The sequence below is a fragment of the Xenopus tropicalis genome, chromosome 7, assembly GCF_000004195.4.
Source record: "Xenopus tropicalis strain Nigerian chromosome 7, UCB_Xtro_10.0, whole genome shotgun sequence".
Lineage (NCBI taxonomy): Eukaryota > Metazoa > Chordata > Amphibia > Anura > Pipidae > Xenopus > Xenopus tropicalis.
In genome coordinates, this window is record NC_030683.2 from 105,202,608 (window position 1) to 105,226,334 (window position 23,727).

The 23,727-nt window shown below is 38.2% G+C and overlaps 1 protein-coding gene across 1 annotated transcript in view; it reads right to left on the reverse strand.

The window, feature by feature from the left end:
• Positions 1-857: 857 nt before the first annotated feature.
• Positions 858-23,727, reverse strand: part of ca11 (carbonic anhydrase XI) — a 139,177-nt gene continuing 116,307 nt past the window's right edge. Inside the window, exons 7-9 of the mRNA XM_002938122.5 lie at positions 20,746-20,900; positions 8,623-8,788; positions 858-8,404 (exon numbers count right to left, since the gene is read on the reverse strand). Of these exons, the coding sequence (XP_002938168.2) occupies positions 8,370-8,404; positions 8,623-8,788; positions 20,746-20,900 (356 nt within the window). The 3' untranslated portion in view covers positions 858-8,369. The remainder of the gene's footprint in view (positions 8,405-8,622; positions 8,789-20,745; positions 20,901-23,727) is intronic.

Genomic DNA, 23,727 nt, shown 5'->3' on the forward strand with positions numbered 1-23,727 from the left:
AGACTTCATTTTAATCAAATAAGTCACATTTGTATAAACTATTTGTATAAACTATTTGTATAAACCAGTATCTTATACTTGATCCCAACTAATATATAATTAAAGCTTATTGGAGGCAAAGCAATTATATTGAGTTTATTTAATGTTGAAATGATTTTTAGTAGACTTAAGGTATGAAGATCCAATTTACAGAAAGATCCCTTATCCAGAAAACCCTCTGAGCATAACAGGTCTCATACCTGTACGTCAAACATACATACAAAAAAATGCAGCCAAATGTATGTAGATACCTGCCTAATATTTCAAAATCAAGGTGATTAATATGATGCTTGTTCTCCCTTTACTGACTAAACAGGCTTGGCCCTTTAAACTTCTGGGAAGACTTTTTCAATAGATGTTGAACATTGCTTTTCTTTCATTTTGGTTGGGTGCTGATGTTGAGGGATCCGACCCAACTCTCATCAGTATTCCAATTTATTTCACAGATGTTCAGTTGGGCTCAACTCAGGGCCCTGTACAGGTCAGACATGTTCTTCCACTCCCATTACTGGAAACTATCCCTGTATGGATCTCTCTCTCTAAATCGGTAAAGGGCCAAACTGTGTATGTCCAATGTATGTAACCCACATATTGTACAGCGCTGCGGAATATGTTGGCGCTTTATAAATAAATGATAATGTAATGTAATGTAGCCACACAGTAGGAAGCACGGAGAGGTGTGTGATATTAGAAGTGGTGTCTGGATGCTGTTGCTCATATAGTGTATGCTACAAGGATTCTGTATTTGTTACCTTTGCACATATATATTCAATTTCTGAAACATTTTCTTCACTAAAAAGAAAGACAAAGCACAAGTATTTCTAATGTCAGTGAAGTATAAACAATAAACTTTTATTTTCAATATAAAATTGGCATGACAGTGACATGCAAAATATACATCCATAATAGCAATATTTCCTTAAACACATGCCCTTGGTCCATATTCCGTGATAACACTGATCCATAGTCATGACTGCTCTTTAAAGAATAAATGTTTCTGCAACTGCCACCAACCAAAGTTGCTTCAAGTGAACATTTTCATACCTTAAAACCGTATACCAATATTTTAGGGGTCGGTGAATGTTAATAAAAGGACATTTTCATTTTTATTTAATCCCTAAAACCTGTTGGAGAGGAGGGGCAATGCATGGTATCGACAGCTGCCAATCAGGGGCTGGGTTTCAAAGCAAAGACCACAATTATTGAGACACATCTCAAACTCCTGGTTCCTAGTGAGTGTGCTGGGATGCGGCTGGCTGTTAAGGTGGCCATACTCGGGCCGATTGTAGCTGCCGATATCGGTCCCTTAGACTGTTTCAGCAGCTTATTGGCCAGCTATCGATCGGGCAGGTTAAAAAATTCAGTCGGATCAGGGACCGTATCGGTCCCCGAACCGACTGCGCCTATTGCAGTCGTTATAATTCGATTGTTTGGCCCCAATTAGCCAATAAATCGAATTAGCCAAAATTCCCCTGATATTGCCCACCTGTAGTTGGGGATATCGGGAAAAGATCCACTCCCCTGGCGAGCGGATCTTTATATGTATGGCCACCTTTAGCTAAATAATAAATCTTGTTTGCTTGTATCATAAATGGAGTCTATTTATCACAATGCATTGCTAACAATTTCAGTGGGTAAATAGGCCTCATTCGCTGCTATCTTCCTTTCAAGACAGTTAAGAACAGGAAAGAGTACAACCATTAACTGTGCAAGTAGCACCATTCAAGAAGATAAAAAATAATTGCTATAATGTAATAAACTACATATTTACACCTTCATGTTTGCAATACAGATATGATTGGCAAATAAAAAAAAACTGTAGTGTTGGAAGTGGCCCTTGAAAAGTTCCAACTCAACATATTGTTGATATATTTCTTACTTAATTTGCCTTTAGAGGTAACTTTAGGTTGCAGATTTATTAACTAGGCAGTGATCCGTTAAATGGAGAGATAAAATAATGTATTGATAAGTGGGCTAGGTGGGCTTACCCTGTGTCTTGAAGGGTTTTGGTCCACAACCCACTCACAACCTACTTTAAACACTCTGGTGCCATATATTATACTGGAGAGCCGGCCCCTGTTTGACATTATCAGAAGTTGGGTGCTTGTTTTTTAACTCTTCTAGAACATTAGCCCAAGTTGGACACCGGTTAAGAAAAGACAGATTAGGATCAGCTATAGGTTGGCATGTTCCAGACCTGTGCATCACTAAAATATTATATCAGTCAGATTTCTGTAGGCAGGGACCGGCTTTAGCTATAGGAATAGATTATTTGCACAAAGTATTTATTATTCATATTTCTCCCAAGAGGATTAAGCAGTCATCACAACAAATATGTAATAATGGCAAATAGAATGATGTTACTTTCTTACTGCCTTCCAAACAGAACATTAAGACACAGCGAGTTATTGTAAAGCTGGATATAGCATATTGCACAATATCTGTTTCCGCTTTCCTTTTTATTACAAAGCTTCCAGTAGATTAACATATACAAACATAACTAATCCCAGAGATTTATCTCAAGGGCTTATCACGGGGGTAGTCTGATGGCCGCTAGTTTGTAGAAGCTATAAAGCACTGGACATCTCTGCAGTTTGCACAACAATGTTAAGAAGCATCAGTAGCTCATGGCTCCTAAGTATTTCTCAGGGGTAACCGAGAGCTGTGGGCTTGCATGGCTTCCCTTAGTAATCCTCGGGGTGCAACCCTCAGGGACTTCCAGTTTTTTGATTAATGCTATTAAGTCAAAAAGGTGGCCATACTCCTTTATATCCACGACTCTCTGTGTGAATCTCTGCCTAACTAGGCCACCTACTGGGCCAAATCAGGCTGATCATACTCATTGCATCAGCTTACAGAAGTACACCTCACCTAAACTAATTTTTCTGATTTATATCTGGCCAAGAGATGGTCCAATAAGCTGCGGACTCCATATGGAGTCAGCAGTCTACATCCGCTTGTTTGACAAGCTTTAGCCCTTATACTACTCTAAGGTGCAGAGACTGTGTGGCAACTTTAGCCCATTAAATATAGATAAAATATAAGTTGCAGACATATATATATATATATATATATATTGTGTTGTGAACACCATATGCCACACATACTGTTATTAATAGTGGCGACTGAAAACAGCGCTGGCAAAGACAAGAAGTCACCCTATGATTGCAATTGTTCCATAGCCCTTGAACTGCCCACACACAGATTTAAGTCTATCCTTTCAACTGTCTGGCTGGTGGGTTCAGTTAATTCTTATTACAATTTGGCCAAAGTTTACCAATATTGTATCTATATTATCTTGCTGGTCAATAGTAAGGTATGGCTTCATTGTACAAGAAGCTGTTAAGGCTTCATTCTAGAGGCTGCCTACATGGACAGCGGGGCTATTCTCAACCAGATATGATATTTTGTCCAATATGAGAACCAGAAAGGATTGTTTGAAGCTAAACATGTGGACCAAACAGTCTCTGTGCACGGCCAGCATTCCAACATGACATCATGGATTATGGGAAAATAAAATTACAAAGTTTATATATAAAGTGTTTATACATTTTTATATGAATTGTCTCTTTCATAGATTTAAAAAAACATATTTTAGCTGAAAGTTCCATTTATCATAAGTGAAATACCCTTTGGAGCATTTACAGCATTGCTAAAGCAGGGCAGAAGCAAGAAAAAAACTTTTCCTTTAAGAGCTGTCCTGGTTTAATACAGAACTTCTGAAATCCAGCTGGATGTATGGACTGCAAAACATAGGGATCATAATTGTATGGTCTCATTAGCGCGGTCTATGGTCTTCTATGTGCAAAGAATATTGCAGTAACTATTATTGTGTCACCGCTTGCAAACACTTTAGGAATAGACTATTTGCTTTATAAATAATGTATACCTGTTACTTTTTCCTAATCCGTTTGTCATTTCTAGAAACATTGTGCAGCAATCAATACTTTTGTGCAGTCCATAGTTATTTATAGCTCCTTCAGACAACGGAAAGGTACAAGAGGAAAGGGAACATATTCCTACATTGCATGGATTTTTAAGAATTAGGGGGACATTTAGTACACAAGAAATATCCGGCCTACTGAACTTGAAAATTTAGATGAATTATTATTATAATACGTGGCAAAGAATTGTGCATTTTAACATAAAATATATTCTAGCTGCTCGTGGAATTGAGGCCAATGTGACAAAGTAATCAACAGAAAGTTATATATAAAAGTATCTGGCTTAGGCAAATACAGTTTCAGGGATAAGGAAAAAGTAACTATCTTACTCAGTTATCCTCCCTTGAGATAACATTCGTGATAGGAATCAATACTATAAATGAAAATGGTTCATATAAATGCAAATTGTCTTAAATATATTTTAGAATATGAAAACATTATTGTTCTGGAGATGAATCCCTATCCTGTATGTTCTGCATCTGTGTCCCTGACTGCCTTCCCAGCAAACACCTAAGCAACTAACATTCTTCCATGTCAGGTAAGTCTTTGGGTGCCCATACAATGGGTGCTGCTCTACTCTAGCCCTGGGCTATCAACAAAGGGAACTGGATAGACACAAGAACTACAGGGGTGCAAACCTTCTAAATTGGTTTGGCAGCCAATAGCGGAAAGAGATGAGATTTGGGAACTTTTGTTCTCTCTATGGACTGACTGACACACAAACACAACTTCATTTTTGCAGGGTTGAATTTCCTTTTTACCCTTTCCATTATTGGTACAAAAAGAAGAGTTGGGAAATCCCTTACAGTCCTTATGGATATCTTTATAATCCTGTTACAAAATGTAATAAAGGCCTCCATGTAACATTAAATCTTGTCTGCTTTCAGTAGATACAGATTTCAGTACCTTGGGAAAGTTGTTTGTGGTCAGCCAACCTGGCCTGAGAGATATTACTCCAGCATCATCCAATGAGCAAGCTGTTTCCTTTTATTATCTCTATGTGTGCATCAAGAAAGGGAATATGATATGAAAAACAATCAAACGAACACCCTGTGACATAAATGTTTTCTATTTCTATTAATATTGCAGGAACCACAGGCTTTGGAAGCTGAAACTCTCACCACTATTGTCCATCAGACATTTATTCTAGCAAATCGATCAATAACTCAATGCAAGGCATTCAGCCTGAGTAGAGATTCCCCAAAGGCTCATGGTTTATACTGCAACAGACAGGGTTGTGATGTGAAATCATTCATTGATCTAGAAAACTCCAGCATTTTCATTAACCCTAGTCAATCCATCAGCTTTGGCACCATAATATATATATCAGGTCAGTTGCACTGCACATATTTAAATCCACTCATTGCTTATATGTAGGGTATTCTTCTACCCTTATCGACAGCTACTCACAGCATTGCAGAAAGCATTTCTCTCACGCATTGTCTCATAACGTTCAACAAAAGTTGACCATAGCCAAAATCAGATCTTCTTGATCATTCATGAAGAGTCATTAACTGTATAGTGCTTAGCCTTGTATGAGGCTGGATAAGACTGTATCAGGTATTAATTTAAAGGTTATTTTGGGCTCATGTTTGGGCTTATAGGTTGTTGACTCAATGAGCAAAAGCAATTTATATCAGTTCATTGGTAGCTTACCAGCAAGATATTTACTTTCAAACAACAGAACAGTACATTTTATTTTGATGCTAGGTCAGCAAAGTAGAGGCAACTTTGCAACTGTTGTTAGTTTTAGGCAGGTTATGTTAAAGTAGAGCTGTTTAACTAATGACCCACTGGCCCTTTCAAGAGGTTTTATGACCCACAGCATGCCCAAGATCTCTATAGCTCTCTTTGACATCATTGTTTTTAAGTAATCTTATCTTCTATTTAACAGTTAAGTATGAGTATGTAGTTCAAGTGTGCATAGTGGATTAACAGTCTACCTAGCTATGACCAAAATGGGTGACAGCTGAAAAAAAAATATATGGTCCATCCATTTTTCAGCAGTAAACAAAAAAAATGTTATGTGGAAGCTACTTACTCATATTTTGTGGTCTATTTGATAACATTCAGATATAACTCTGGATTTAAAACAGAGTTCCCTTTCCCTTTAAGTATAGCTGGATAACAAGTGCTCTAGAAATATGAAGACTTCAAAGGTGCCTTGAGATTTCAGTATGCCAAAGAAATGGTACCCTCGAGCAGCCAGGGAATTATTCTTGCCTGAGGCATTCTGAGAGAGTGACATCTTATTATCCCATATGCCCTAGGCTCAAAGATCACGCATGATAAAAATGGATGTATGTGCCAGATTATATAACCAACAATGGAACTGCTGAAATACAGATACAGTTGGATAAAATGAACATGCTCAAACATACTGCAGATATATGCAACTACTGAGATTTCCCCCTATGCCCTATGATAGGGTACCCACAATTCAAGGTACCCAGAACTCTTGCTTGAGCAATATAAATTGCTTAAAAGTAAATGAAAAAAAAAGAAAATGGCAACTCTACTTATATTGGACATGTTATAAGTTTATGCTAGTGTACCATACTAGAAAGTCTGTGGAACCCTTAGATGTTTTTGGATGCCATAAAAATCCCATGGTGGGTCACAGTTGGACCCTTAAGCCTCCATTAGGACAGCACTGACATTGGGTAACATATGAAATACACAAACTCAGTACTCCACTTTTTTCCCCCAGTTACCGGCATTGCTATTATTATTATTATTTTTGCTTTCAGATGAGGCCATTTAGGCACAATAAAGCCAATCATGTTTGTCATAATTTTTCAGAGTTTTAAAGACTGGTAACTTATAAATTCTTATAAAATAAAACTGGATAGGTATCGTCTTTATTCGCCCCTTACTTCCCTTCTTGGTTATCTGCAGGGAAGAGACCAGACCAGGCAGTAGATCCAGGGTTCCCAGAAATGGTGCTAGCCAGGCTCCAGGGCAATCGCCATCAAGTTTGTGACAAAGTGCAAAAATGCAAAAGTGTTAGCTCACAAAACGAGTACAGATTTAGGCAGAATCAGTGTATCAGTCATTTAGCAACATTTCCAAGAATATCTAAGACAGCTAATGTTTTCACCCCAAATCTACCCTAACTGTCTGGGTTCAGGTGTATCTAGGGGAACAAACGGCCATTCTCACCCTATCTGGGCTTCAGGCGGAGCCCCCACTCTTGCTCCAATCCCTCCAAGGGGACCAACTCCATAGTCCAGGACCCACTCCTGTAAACCATTAGCATCAGGAATAAAACACTAGGAGATGGTGTTTTCTGGCAGCTGCTTACAATCTTATTCATTTTCTTGCTTCTAGTTAAAAAGTCAACTCCCCAGTTAACATTTTAAAACATTTCTGGTTTATCCTTTGGTCAGGCAGGCTAGGGTTGAAATTTGGGTGACCATTGTGGGTTTGGGTGCAGGTCACCTCTTCTTCCAAAGCTTCCCTGTCTTGGAGCCTAAGGCTAATTCATTGATATCCTGTTTCGTGGCACATTGGGGTAAGAAATATATATTGGAATGGGAAATTTACATTTAGATTGTATCAGTCTGTAAATGCAAGGAAACAAAAGGCATATAAAATACGCTGTATCAAGGTATGAAAAAACTGTTACAAAATTCACTCTCAATTTGGGGCAAGCTGTATATAGAAATCATTGTCCTGTTATAACTGACAACATGGACGAGATAAACTCCTCCAAAGCTAATGCTCCACTTTGCACGATGTTACTGCTGAAAGCCATAAATCATCAATAAAGCAAATGCAGTGAATGGAAGAGGATGAGATTGGATAGCTGTAGGCTGAAACAGTATTCAGTGCTGTTATTGGTGAACTGAGATGGCCATAAAGAAGTCCTAATGTGCATCTTGTATGTTATTACTGATCAAAGCAGAATAAAACTGTACAATTTCCAACAGGCCTTTATTACTTTTTTCAGTCTGTCTTTAAAGGAAAAGGCAGTGTCCTGTTGTATTGAACCAAGGCAGAGATATCAGTAATCTTAACCTCTGTTGTTTTCAGATACAAATCCCAGCATACCCCAAAGTTATCAAATTGATATGGGGATATATTTCTTCTCGACGCCCAGGATGCAGAATTGTGACTTCTCTGCCCATTGGCTTTTTTGGTGGATGAAATGCAAAGCCTTTGTATAAAACTGAGATTAAAATTTCCAGTAAGGCTAGAATATTTTAAAAGTAGTCTCTTTATGAATAATACACAATATACTGATGCCACCTTGTAAAATTTGTAAAAGGTTCCTATTGAAAATATGATCTTACAGTACAGGAACCCCAGAGGCGCAGGTTCCACTCACTACACAAAGTTCCTTTAGATTTTTGTAGGTAGGACAGAGGTGATGGCTGCGTTTTTTTAGTTTGCGTTCTTGGAAGACGTAGGCCTGTCAACTGGCAAAGAAAATAAAGAAACATATGGTTAGTTCATGTCCTGTAATTATATAATACTTTTGTTGGAAGGTCACTGAGATCATTTCACAATAATTTCTAAAACAAGAAAAATGATGAAAGTAATAATTAATATATGATAGAATTGCAAGACACAATACTGCCTTGTAATAGCCATTTTGCCCAGAGAGACAGAAAAAAACAAAATATGCAATTCCTACTGTGAAGTTTATAGTTGGCTCCTTTGCATTTCCGGCCTGGTTTTCGGAAATCAAGATTCCCTCTCAGGCCTCGGTGGAAAAGTGGCTGAACTGGGCGAAAGTTGTCACTCATGCTCTGAAAGATCTGGGACGGCTGGTTCTGGCTCAGTAGACGTAAAGAGTGCATCTATGCAAGAAGAAAGACAAGGTTGCAAATGTATTAAAACCGACAAAAGAGATGTACATACATACATACATACAGTACATACAGGCCCCTGTGAGTAAAATGCTGTGTGTTTAGATTGCTGGTTGCAGGTGGGAGTCCCAGTAGTGACACCAGTGCAGAACTCTGTCTGGGAGCCAGATGAGATCCATTGCAAATGGATTTATAAAAAATTATGTTGTAGTTCAAGCATCTGGTCAATAAAAAAGGAAGTGTAGAAAACCAAAATATGTCTGCCAAAACATCACAAATCTGGCCAATATTTAACACTGGGCTGAGCCACTTCAAACCACTGACTTCGCACACACTTGTGGATTTTGGGAATGTAATACAAAAGGAAAGGCTTGGCACTGTCACGTTGTACGGAACCAGTGGCTGAATGGTATCTGCACCACCGTCATGGGGGAGCTTGTAATACTGGAGGTTCACACAATACTGTGTATGAACTCAGAAACACCTTTTTTACATTTACCAGTACGGATTCTAAAGTAATTGCCATCAAACAATATGACCAACATAAGGAAACCCAAACTACTGGGCCCCAGTCTGCTGCCCATTTCCTTGTTCCTTCCTGTCAGGGACACTATACCTCCTTACTGACTTTGTGTTCAAGGCACTCACCTAGTCCCTCTTCCTCTTGGTCCCTTTATAGGCGAGGTACCTCCGGGACACTGGTCTCTTCCTCTCTCCTTGTTGGAGCTTTAGATGCTCCCCTCTCTAACCTACCACTGACTCTCACCACCTACAGGGAGCTCCACAAATCTACCCTACCACTATCTACCCTAACTGTTCTCCTTGATACCTGAGGTGTCAGGTCTCAGGCTCCCTGATGTGATTCACTTGTTCTTATCAGCTAAAGAGAAAATAATACCCTGATCTTTCCCTTATGTGGCCTCTCCTGGGAGAATGTCCATACTGGACAGCGCCACCTGTAGGCTGACCTAAAAATAACCATATTTACCTAGCAATCTTTTTTTTACTCCATACACTTCCCCCTTTGTTAACATAACATCATACTCGTTATTAACCAAATAAAACACACACACCTAACCCCTCTTATAAACATCTAGTAACTGGCAGCAACCAATCACATTTGCTGTCATGTTTTAGAGTTCAGTAAATGTTAAATCCTGACTGGTTTAATAAAGCAGGACAGGTGTTCTCTTTGCTGCCCACACTTTTTTCCTTGGATTTCTGCAGTGAATAATGGCTGCCTAATTCCCCCTCAGTCATCCGGATACAGCAATATTCTTGGTGTATTCATTTTAATATGCAGTAATATAAAATATTTTATTTTTTAGATTATTTTATTTGTTTTAATGTTAATACCCACAGCTGCATGCATTGTTCTACCTATGTCCCACCTATGTCCCTTGTCACCACAGGTTTTTCACTTGGACTTATTTTGCTTTTTACTGTGACTGCCAACGGATCTCTCTGTCAGGCTATGCCCAACCTGCTGTCTCCTCCTGTAGGTACATGAGCACCAGGGGAATTGAAGGAGGTCAGGATGCGGCCAGAATGTTCAAGTGTTTTCTCACATGTAGAAGAACCAGTTTCAGCACAAAGCAGAAAATAATTTTGGACCCTTGATGACAAACTCCTTTGAGTAACATTTTAAGCACATAAAAAGCAGGATTAGTTGAAGCACCAACTGGCACTCACTGTTCCCTATGCACCCTAGTTTGCCTGTATTAATGGCTAACCATATTTATTTAACCACTGGTATGAATGGTATACTGCATGTACTGTGGGCATAATATGCACCAAAAATGTCTTTTTATTCATTTCTATGCATTGTATGTACCTAATGCACCAATAGTGTCTACTCTAACATATAGATTTCACTGACATGTTACTCAAAATCATTGATCAATAACAGGAGAACCAAATGTTGGGTACAGCAGGTTTATTTAGCTTTTTTAAAGGGATTCTGTTGTTTTATGGTATACTTTTTATTTCTAAATTACACTATTTACATAGCAAATAATTCACTCTACCATTTAAAATGTTATTTTTGAACCAACAAATATACATTTTTTAGCTGTAATATTGGTGTGTAGGCCAGGGAAGAGCCAGCGCTACACATTAGAACTGCTTTCAGGTAACCTATTGTTTCTTCTTCTCCCATGTAACTGGAGGAGTCCCAAGCAGGACTTGGATCTCTTACTATTGAGTGCTATTCTGATATCTACTGGGAGCTTCAGCTTCTATCTTGCTCCCTTCTCATTGTTCTGCTGATCGGCTACTGGGAGAGGGGTGATATGACTCCAACTTGCAGCTCAGCAGTAAAGTGTGACTGAAGTTTATCAGCGCAAAGGTCACATGGTTGTGGCACCCTGGGGAATAAAGAATATGGCTAGCCCCATGTGAAATCTCAATTAAATATAAAAAAATGTGTTTGCACTTTTAAAAATGGATTTAAATGCAGGATTGCACTGATAGAAAAGCTCTGTTAACAAAAATGTATAACCAATTTACATCATTTTATGCTATGCTGATGGCGGCCCTGGACATAAACTTAATATCTTCTAATGTTTTTATAATTTCCAGTGACCACCTATCCTAGTATACACTGAGCATGTGCGATATCACTGACACTCAATAGATGGCCTAACAAGATAAGAAGATAGGGATCTTCTGTAGAGAACATTCAGATCATGGATCATAACTCTATAGGGATCCTGAACCTCTGGGCTGGAACAGTAAGTTCATTATATAAAATACACCTAAACCAGCTCTGACCAATTTATCACATGCAGTGGGCTGGATTAAATTAAAATGATGTTGTCATACAGTGAAGTCTATGGAGCCTTTGATCAAGCTGGGGACCATAAAAATCTTTTCAGGGCCACATTCGGCCTGCGGGCCATCAGTTGGACAGCCTTGATCTAAGCCAATGTCTCTTAATCCTGGACCCTCAGATATTGCTCCTTTCCAACCTGTATGCTAACGCTGAGCCCACAAAATCAACTCAATCTCAATGCACCTAAATCCGAACAGCAGGCACTTCTCTTCTGTGCAAAAATCCTTTCCGTGTTGCTGAGCTGCTGTGAGCGTTTGTGCTTGTCCAAAAATAATGACATACAAAATCCCAAACAAGTCTCCGACAAAATCATAATGCATTTATTTTATTGTTCTTTCCTTACAGACACTGCAGAGGGGTGTGCATAACAAGCAACATATCTGCCATCCATCTCCCAGCTTAACAGCACAACAGCCCAGGGGTGAAATTCTCTCAAATGAAGTGCAGATGCTATATCGAGCCTGGCCCAGTGAGTTATAGGGAGCGAGCTGATTGTCATTCTGTGCGGCTGGATGCTATTTACTAATGACATGAATTTTGATAGTTTATCAACCCGTGTGATCTTGTATAAGCATGTTAATTATGTACATTCTGATCATTGCTAAACTGCTTTACAGCAGAAATAATCAGGCTGGTTCCATGAATACTGCTGATGTGTTCTCTAAAGGTTATGCCATTACTTTGATATTGTTATATTCCAATGCAGTCGGCACTGTGCCAGTACTTACTGTACATACCAATAGGTACATACGGACAAGCATTACCAACTTGTGCCCAGCAGACATAGGGGCTACAAATCTGGAAAAGATCATGGAAAAAACCACCGTATTTGGTTTGCTGTTATTTTTCTTTCCCTAATAAAAATATTTGTATCAAGGTTGATTTTTACCAGACAGGTAGCAACCCTGCAAGAGAAGTGAGGGGCAGAGAAATGTAGGGAGGAAATAAAAACAAGAGGAAAATAATGAATAAATAGAGAGAAAGAGTTAACTAAAGAGAAGTAGTAAGTTATATTGGAAAGAAAGAGTGAGGAAAAATGAAAGGTATACTTATGTATTGCTGAGCATTTAACACTACATAATGACATACACATATGCCAACAAGCACATGATGTATATATACATATGATCAGAGGTACCTAATCCTGACCTGTGAGATCCACCGCTAATTCATTATCCCTCCTGTTTCCATATGGCGCCACCTTCCTGTGGGACCATCATTGCCCCACTTTTGTACCCAAGTACAGGCATGGACTGGGATTCAAGATAGGTAGGGTCGGACTGGGCCAAGGGGATACTGGGAAAAAACCCAGTGGGCCTTGCTGACCCAAGGTTGCGATTAGCGCTGATCTTGCCCTGCAGTGAAGTTTGCGACTGGGGGGCCCCTAAGGTGGCAGCCCCAGTGGGCCCCACAAACCCCAATCTAACACTGAAAATAGGCCCTAGCATTCCAAGTACATAAATGCCCAAACACCAGCCCAATAAATAGTGACGGTCTATGGTATTTTACAGCAGCCCCTCTGGCATTTGCCCACAGATTGGGAGCCCAGATAAGGGGAGACAAGCTCTGAATATGAGGGGAGCACAAGGTTATCATGACATGGAAAGGGGATTTATGAGATTAAGAGGTAAAGGGAGCATTGAGACAAAAAGAAAAGTGGGGGGAAAGAAAGGAGAAAAGGGGATGTATAATAAAAAACTAGAGTAAGGAGAAAAAGAAGGTTAAAGGAACAGTAATGCCAAAAATGAAAGTGTATTAAAGTATTTAAAATATAATGTACTTTTACCCTGCACAGGTAAAGTTGTGTATTTGCTAAAGTAACAGTACTATAGTTTATATAAATAAGCTGCTGTGTAGCCATGGGGGCAGCCATTCAAGCTGGAGAAAAGGCACAGGTTACATAGCAGATAACAGATAAGCTCTGTAGAATACAATGGCATTTTATCTGTTATCTGCTATGTGCCTGTGCCTTTTCTCCTTTGAATGGCTGCCCCCGGGGCTACACAGCAGCTTTGTTTATATAAACTATTGTAGTCTTTCTGAGGCAAACACACCAGCTGTACCAGCACAATGCAACAGTACATAATATCATAATTATTTTTATACACTTTAATTTTTTGATGTTACTGTTCCTTTAAAAAAGAACATATGTAAAGTTCAGAAATGAGTACTTTCAAGGCACAATCACTTAACCAGTCATTTTGACTTAATTGTTTAACATTTCAGTTATCAACATGGACTTCAATTTGCAGTTATCGCCTGCCCGGCTGTCTAGGCCTGGTTCTCTCTGTCCTAACACTCACCCGTAAAACAGCTTCTCTACCTAACATTGCCAGAATGGCCGCCACCCCTTCATTTCCTCCCAGGCTTATCCCCTTCCTCATACAACTTCATTACAACACCAAAAAAAAAAAAAAATGATTGGTGAACTTTGTATAAAATACTTGCGAACAAAAGCTTTAGCTCCTAGTTGTTGCTCTGTGCTGCAACCAAATACAATTGTAGAAATCCAAAATATAGGAAAAAAGCTTCAGCAGGTTTACAGCAAAACATTTATTGTGGGTAGTGGTAACCACTACCCACAACAAATGTTTTGCAGTAAACCTGCTGAAGCTTTTTTCCTATTTTTTGGATTTCTACAATTGATTACAACACCATCTTACACATGGGAAGAGAAAAAGGGTAAAAGAAGTTGTAGGACCCAAATCTATCTATCTTTCTATCATCTATCTATCTATCTATTATCTATTTATCTGTCTATCTATCTATCTATCTATCTATCTATCTATCTATCTATCTTTCTATCATCTATCTTTCTATCTATCTATCTATCTATCTATCTATCTATCTATCTATCTATTTATCTGTCTATCTATCTATCTATCTATCTATCTATCTTTCTATCTATCTATCTATCATCTATTTATCTGTCTATCTATCTATCTATCTATCTATCTATCTATCTATATATCTATCTATCTATCTATCTATTATCTATTTATCTGTCTATCTATCTATCTATCTATCTATCTTTCTATCATCTCTTAATCTATCTATTTATTTATCTATCTATCTATCCATCCGTCTGCTTGTCTGTCGTACTATCTATCTTTCTATCCACCTATTATCTGTCTCACTCTGTGTAGGTTACAAGATATTGAATATATAGAAAGCAAGTTTAATTTGATATTGTACATTACATTACTGTGGGTTCTATTTTTATTTGGAGCATGAATGCCATAATTATATAAATTTGTTCTTGCTATGGAAACTGTGGTTACTATGGATTATTGCTTGAAACAAAATGGAGCAGGTGCAATAGGTGATAATACTAAAACTGCTGACACCCGAGACACTTAGTTGTAGCGCATAACAAACACGCCGATCCGAGCATTCACACTTTGCTTTTCAAAGGGAAAAAAATGTGTTTACTTAATTTTATTTTTATAATTCTCTTAGCGGTAATGCTTTGAGTTTAAGGTTATTATTTTTTCTTATTATTTTGGGGTAAATTTATAGATGCAGATAAAAGCAAATATTAAAAAAAAATAGCAAATTGCAATTTACAGTCATTAACTGGAAAACATGAAGCGGCTTCTATAAGCCCATAATTAGGTTTTGTTTTCCTTGTGATACCCTTGCAATTCCACGCTCCATAATATGATCACTTTTTATTATCAAGTAAGTGAATTGAATATTAAGTCTTTTACTGCTAAGTAATTTTTCTTCAGTCCCTGGATTTTGTTGCCACTTGGCCAGTATTTTGCTGGCCGGACAAAAAAATTGGAACAAATGTATTTAGTGGACCAGTTGATAACAGTTGAAGACTGGGATGTTTTCCCAAACAGGTATCAGCCTTGTGCTCGGATAACAAAGGCCACCAGTGCTTACTGCATTAAAAGGGACTGTGCTCACTGGGGTTGAAAATCACTTGCAAATAATCTTAGGATTTAAAAGTCTGCATCATGTTAAAAGTTAGATGAAGAAAGACTGGCCAAGTTGGGTCTGTTTACACTGGAGAAGAGGCGCTTAAGAGGTGACATGATAACTATGTATAAATATATAAGGGGATCATATAATAACCTCTCTAATGTTTTATTTACCAGTAGGTCCTTCCAACGGACACGAGGGCACCCACTCCGTTTAGAAGAAGGGAGGTTCCATTTAAATATTCGGAAAGGATTTTTTACAGTGAGAGCTGTGAAGTTATGGAATTCCCTCCCCGAATCAGTCGTACTGGCTGATACATTATATAGCTTTAAGAAGGGGCTGGATGGATTCTTAGCAAGTGAGGGAATACAGGGTTATGGGAGATAGCTCTTAGTACTAGTTGATCCAGGGACTGGTCCGATTGCCATCTTGGAGTCAGGAAGGATTTTTTCCCCTCTGAGGCAAATTAGAGAGGTTTCAGATGGGGTTTTTTGCCTTCCTCTGGATCAACTTGTAGTTAGGCAGGTTAGGTATAGGCATTATGGTTGAACTTGATGGACGTATGTCTTTTTTCAACCCAACTTACTATGTTACTATGTAGATAAAAGGTAAACCACCCCCTTCTAGGAAGGCAAAGGGACACATTTACTTATCCACGAACGATCCGAGAGTTTGTTCGATCGGTCCAATTGTATTTTCCGCAACTTTTTCGTACCTTGCGCGACTTTTTCGGCGCATTCGCAACTTTTTCAACACTTGCGGGACTTTTTCGTATTTTTAGTGCGAAAATTGGATTGGTTTTGCCGCTGTTTACAATCGTTTCGTACGAAAATTTTGTGACTTTCGGATCGCCAATACGATATTATCGTGACTGATATGATTTTTTCGTAAGCATTTTCGTGATATTTGCGATCTTCAGAAATTTTCGTTTCCAATCCGAATTTTTCCCATTCATGATTCGAACTCGTGTTTTGATAAATCTGCCCCAAAGAGTTGCTGTCAGGATACACACAGCAAATTTACTACACGGAGCAAGGTGCAAAAACCATGGTGCTTTGTGTACTTTTCTTTCGCTTTGTTTCTTATCCCATTTCTTGTAAATAAGCTCCGACTACAAGGATTGATGCAATGCCAGGTATCACATGGGTTGATTCTCTGGTCAACCTGCCTTAGTATAGTCTGCTTGTGGGGTCTGATATTGTGTTTGATGTGCTGGTCTGTACATGAAAAGATCAAATGTACCAGCCAGGGGGGAAATCTGATCAGAAGAGAAGAATTAAGCTGGCCATACACGTACCGATAAAATCGTACGCTACCTAGACTGTGTGGGAGCTCCGAATTATCATCCCAAAAATTTTTGTACTGTCGTTTAGTTGATTGGCCAGGTTAGACCATTTCGGTCGGCTAATGAAAAAATCTGTGCATGTATTGTGTATCTGACAATATCATTGGGGGACCTACAATGGAAGTCACTTTCGTATGATTGGTGTCTGCCAACTATGTCATATTCAGAACAAATCCTGATTTGTTATTTTTAGGGCTTTATCCTCCAATTTCAGTCTGAATGTTTTAGATCGTTGCATTTAAACATACGATTGTGTCTGAACCTTTGTTGGAAGAAGACTAAAATCCGAACATGTATGGCCAGCTTTACAGTTGTCCATAAATTTGGTATTGTTGGCTGGCATGTCAGTCTGAGTTGTCATCCAGGTATAGGATCTGTTATCCAGAATTCTTGTTTCTTTTTGTAAATTGAATCACCATACCTTAAGTCTGTTAAAAAACATTTACACATGAAATAAACCCAACAGGATTGTTTTGCCACCAATATGGATTTGTGCTGCTTAGTTACCATCAAGTACGAGGCACTGTTTTATTATTAAAGAGCAAACTGTAAAGGAAAGGCTGCACAGAACACCCTGTACCGATATGTTCTAGTGAAAATAAAAAATATGAAAACAAAGTCATTAAAACCCTGCTAATAAAGTGTTATGTTTTCCATTTAGGGTAGATGATAAATTGTGGACATTCTGAGACAACTTGCAATTAGTCTTTATTTTCTATTTTTGAAGTTATTGACTTATTTGCCTCTATACCCTATATTGTTTCTCTGCCTGGTTGCCCGGGGGTTGTTCATCTTTCAGTTAACTTTTAGTATGTTACATAATGGCTTCATTCAAAGCAACTTTTCATTTGGTTATTCATTATTAATTTTGTATATTTTTTTAAATTATTTGCTTCTTTTTGTGGCTCTTTCCAGCTTTCGAATGGGGGTCACTGACCCTGGAAGCCAACAAAATGATTGCTCTGTGAGGCTACAGTTTTATTGTTATTCTTTACTGTTATTGTTATTCTGAACAAAAAGTTAATAAACACAAATAATAAGAAACAAAGAGCAATTGCTAAATGTCTCAGAATACTGCTTACTGCTTCATACTAAAAGTTCATTTTAAGGCAAACAACCCCTTTTAATGCAGATTCATTCTGAGGCTTGAATTTCATTATAGTTATTTATTGATCTCTTTGGGCCCTTTTCTTGTTATCATCCATACTATCATTTATGCCTGACCTGGTTGCTAGGTAAGCAGGACCCTAGCATCAAGATAATGGTTCCAAATAAAGTAACTCAAAAACCACAACAAATAATATCATTGGAATTTTTTTTTTTTGAATACCCCTGTGTAAATTAAACTGCCCCAATCTCAAATACTCCTGAATGTGGAATAACCATACTGGCTCCTCTTCCGTGAGTACCCCACCCCCTTGACTGATTATTACTTGCACCTCTGATCAGCAGTTTGCGCCTTTACTGTGGTATTATATCATATATATATATATATATAGGTTTAGGACCCATTATCTAAAATGCTCAGGACCAAGGGTATTCCGGATAAGGGGTCTTTCTGTAATTTGCATCTCCATACCTTATGTCTACTAAAAAAAACTATAAAACATTAATTAAACCTAATAGGACTGTTTTGCATCCAATAAGGATTAATTATATCTTAGTTAGGATCAAATAGAAGGTCCTGTTTCATTATTACAGAGAAAAAGGAAATATGTTTTAAAAATCTGAAATATTTAATTAAAATGGAGTCTATGGGAGACAGGCTTTCCGTAATTCGGAGCTTTCTGGATAATGGGTTTCTGGATAACAGATCCCATACCGGTATATATATATATTTTTTTTTGTTTTTACTTAGACAGTGCACTTAGAACCTGAACTCCCCTTAGTTCTACTTTGCCCCTTTACTTTCCAATACTTTTTCCTCTTGTAAAAGCCTTTTAACCTTTAAAGTATTTCATTTATGCCTGATACAGTATATTGATTGTTGTCAGAGCTGACAGCTTTGGGTCTGCAAACCAGCAACTGTGAATGCACTGCATGGGATTCATTCGTTCTCTCTCTCTCTCTCTTACTGTCTGTATGTATATAATATCTGCAACTTCAGTCCTGACATATCCACGGCTTGGGTCAGACAGACATAGAACTCTGCATGAATGAAAGTTTCAAAGGGTTCATGCAAGAAACATTTATTTATTGTAGTTTGAACAACCTGTTGCTGAGATGTCAAGGTTTTCTTACAATAACGAGAACAGAAGTACCCTGACTACCTAGATACACACCTATTCATGCCTATTCAAGGGTTATTCTTCTATGAAATCAGTTTTGTAGGTTATGTAAAAGTATTGGGCAAATATTTGTATTAAAATCTCATTCAAAGACTATGTTATGATAGATGTAAAAAAAAGATTTAATTTTTGGCACCGGTATCTCTTTGTTTGTTAGGAGTTACCACCTAGAAGTTACATGCACTGCTACACTATGGCCAGGGGCACAGTGGGGCAATTATGACCCCCCTGGCAAATTTGGTTGGACCCAGCAATTATTCTGGGGTTAAATAGTTATGGATATTAGTATGGACTGAAAATTATTATGCTGCCTAATTGTAAAAAACATCTTCCACACAATGCTATTGGGTTTATTTGATGTTTAAATGATTTCTCAGTAGATTTATTGCATAGATATCCAAATTACACAAAGACCCCTTATCCAAAAACCCCAGGTCCCATTCATGTAGTTCTTCTGTCATTTGCTGAACTAGAGGTGGAGAGTGTACGGGACTATTATTAAGGGTGATACCAGAGATATTATTCATGGGCGGTACTAGAGATATTATTCATGGGTGGTACTAGAGATATTATTGAGATATTATTCATGGGTGGTACTAGAGATATTATTCATGGGCGGTACTAGAGATATTATTCATGGGTGGTACTAGAGATATTATTCATGGGTGGTACAAGAGATATTATTCATGGGTGGCACTAGAGATATTATTGAGATATTATTCATGGGTGGTACTAGAGATATTATTCATGGGCGGTACTAGAGATTTTATTCATGGGCGGTACTAGAGATATTATTCATGGGTGGTACAAGAGATATTATTCATGGGCGGTACTAGAGATATTATTCATGGGTGGTACAAGAGATATTATTCATGGGTGGTACTAGAGATATTATTCATGGGCGGTACTAGAGATATTATTCATGGGCGGTACTAGAGATATTATTCATGGGTGGTACAAGAGATATTATTCATGGGTGGTACTAGAGATATTATTCATGGGCGGTACTAGAGATATTATTCATGGGCGGTACTAGAGATATTATTCATGGGCGGTACTAGAGATATTATTCATGGGTGGTACTAGAGATATTTTTTAGATATTATTCATGGGTGGTACTAGAGATATTATTTATGGGTGGTACTAGAGATATTATTCATGGGTGGTACTGGAGATATTATTCATGGGTGGTACTAGAGATATTATTTATGGGTGGTACTAGAGATATTATTCATGGGTGGAACTAGGCATGGGGGAAACAGAAAAATGATCAGTGTGCTCTGAACATTGAAAGAGTTGGCTTAATTGTAGAGAGTTGAGACCCACAAGGATGACCTGGTCATCCATTAGACTAGCCTAACCTAAACTCCGTTACACTTCCAGTCATGACTTAATAACTAACTCCCTGCAGTAATTAAAAGTAATACAGGACGTGACACTTTTGATTTCTGGTAAGGCCAGCATTGACTGTAACTCTGAGGTAGGTCCACCTGTTCCCTTCTTTATCTTTTTGTCTTTGCTTTTAGTTTGAAGAGAAAAGGGTCAAATTTACCTGCATTGAAGTGATGTTTAGGGGCCTGTCGATTACAATCCAAGTAACAGTCTCATAGCAAGGAGGAATGGTCATAGATCCCTGGTACGTCAGAAATCCAAAGGTGTCTGGATAGAGGTCTTCAATGGATAGATCTTGAATATAAGTGGCTTCATCTGTCAAAATATACATAATACCTTTTTAAATTATTTATTAGTGAAATGTAGTTGTATTAGATAGGACATAAACAAGACATTTTTGCAGAGTAATTGAAGGCTAACTTTCCAAAGGTCTTTATTTGGAATATGCAGAAATATTGGCCATAGGGAAAAATATGACAGAACTATTTCTCGATTTGGTGTAGATTGTGGTGCTTTTCTTTCCTGCAAACATTCTGTCCCCAAATGTCCCACAATCAATAGAAGATCCAAGAGCATTTGTAGTGTAGTGTTATTTGGTGCTTGTACAGACACTAGTGGCTTAACCAGACCAGATAAAGCTGAAACTATAGTTTTTTTTTATTATTGGTACCATAGTACTATGAGGCAGATTCCTGTTTAATCATCATTAACTTATCAGTCATTCATTCTGGAAACACAATTGCTCTCCCAGGAAAGGGAATTTAATAAAAACTAATATTTTACCAATCGTGATTAAATCTATTGGCAAAGTCTTGAATTTGACACCTGAGATCAATCCGTTTTCTGGGGGGGGGGGTATGTGGGATCGATTCTATGGAAATCTTGGACAGTGTTTAATATTGGTTTGGTCAGATCAATAGAATAATTCAATTGATTCACTGAGAATTTCTGCTGAAGGCAGTCCAAAACATTCTGATGAACTGAGACCATTATCAAGTTAGATAAATATACAAGTGTATCTCAGTTCATTAACAATGTTCCTGATTGTTGAAAAAAGTCAAACTGCCGAGGATCCTTCTTGATACACTCAGCTTGATCCTTCATAAACCTGCCACTACGTGTTCATTTTGCATTTATCCCCACGCTGGCTCCTTGTACATTTTTAAATGATAATCAGATTCCTGACACACATTAGAGTGCTTTCAACCATGTGCTGTGAAAATATGTTTCAGAACAGTTGTAGGAATGAATTATGCAATTTGGAAATGAAGTGCACTGATAGAACCGCAAAGAAAATGAAGCCTGAATTTGGCGATTAGCTCCTCTGTCATACAGAAAACCGCTTCTGGGATGTTTTCATTTTCAAAACAGTCACAGCGAACTTGGGAATCTGTCTCCTTTGCACTGTGCTGTATAACTCCAAACACATCTCCTGATATTCTGTAAACTGACAGTGGCATTCCTTCAATGAATTTGTGTTCTTCCTCCTTAATGCCTTCAGTTTCATGCTTACCCAAAGCAATGAGCCATCTACTGAATTAGTACCCATGCAACTTTCAAGATTCATCATCCAACAACTTCCATCAACTAAACACCCCTAATCAACTTGCATCACCTAAATTCCCCTCATCAACTTCCATCACCTTAAATAACCCTCATCAACTTCCACCACCTGAATGCCCCTCATCAACTTCCACCACCTAAACGCCCCCATCAACTTCCATCACCTAAACGCCCCCATCAACTTCCATCACCTAAATGCCCCTCATCAACTTCCATCACCTAAACGCCCCTCATCAACTTCCACCACCTAAACGCCCCTCATCAACTTTCACCACCTAAACGCTCCCATCAACTTCCATCACCTAAATGCCCCTCATCAACTTCCATCACCTAAATGCCCCTCATCAACTTCCACCACCTAAACGTCCCTTACAACCTACCTGCTCATTAACTATTACACAATCTTCATCATCCAACAACTTCCATCAACTAAACACCCCTAATCAACTTGCATCACCTAAATGCCCCTCATCAACTTCCATCACCTTAAATAACCCTCATCAACTTCCATTACCTAAACACCCCTCATCAACTTCCATCACCTAAATGCCCCTCATCAACTTCCATCACCTAAATGCCCCTCATCAACTTCCACCACCTGAATGCCCCTCATCAACTTCCACCACCTAAACGCCCCCATCAACTTCCACCACCTAAACGCTCCCATCAACTTCCATCACCTAAATGCCCCCCATCAACTTCCATCACCTAAATGCCCCTCATCAACTTCCATCACCTAAATGCCCCTCATCAACTTCCACCACCTAAACGCCCCTTACAACCTACCTGCTCATTAACTATTACACAATCTTCTGCTCTCTGAGCCAGATTCAGTTTAATTAGAAAAGCATATTTCATTGTTTATAATTTGAAAACTTATTGGTGAGATTCAATTTGAGGAAAAAAAAATCTCCTAATTCAGTTCCAGGTTTTTGCTCATAGACTTTAATAGAGTTTTCATGTGATAAACAGTGAGGTCAGTTTTTCCCGCTGAGTTACATCTGACTCTATGGAAAAATCTGGAATTGAATTAGGAAATAAGTTTCCATGAGAGCTTTTCTAATCAATATGTATCTGCCCCTTTCTGTCTCGGTTTCCATGCCAGATTCAGTTCCATAAGAAAATATTATTTTTTGATTCATCATGTGAAATTTTATGGGTGAGGTTAAGGTTTCCCTTAATTCATTTCAAGTTTGTAATAGACTGCAACAGAGTTTTCAGGCCACATTCAGTTTCATGAGAGAATGTTATTTTATGGTTTATCATGTGAAAACCTATGTGTGAGATTCAATTTGAGAAGACAAAACATTTCTCCTAAATAATAAAGTTTTTTCCCATAGACTTCAATAAAGTTTTCATGTTAAACAATGAGATAAGTTGTTTTCATTGAATTGCTCTGTGGGAAAATCCAGAATTAAATAAGGTAACAGAGCTTTCTCATCCAATTAACTCTCTCACGATTAACGGTAAAATAACGTTTTCTCATGGCATTGAACCTGGCCCTATATGAATAATATGGAGTCATGACCATAAAGTACTCCAACGTGAGCCCTCACTTCAACAAGGTTTATTTTAGTGC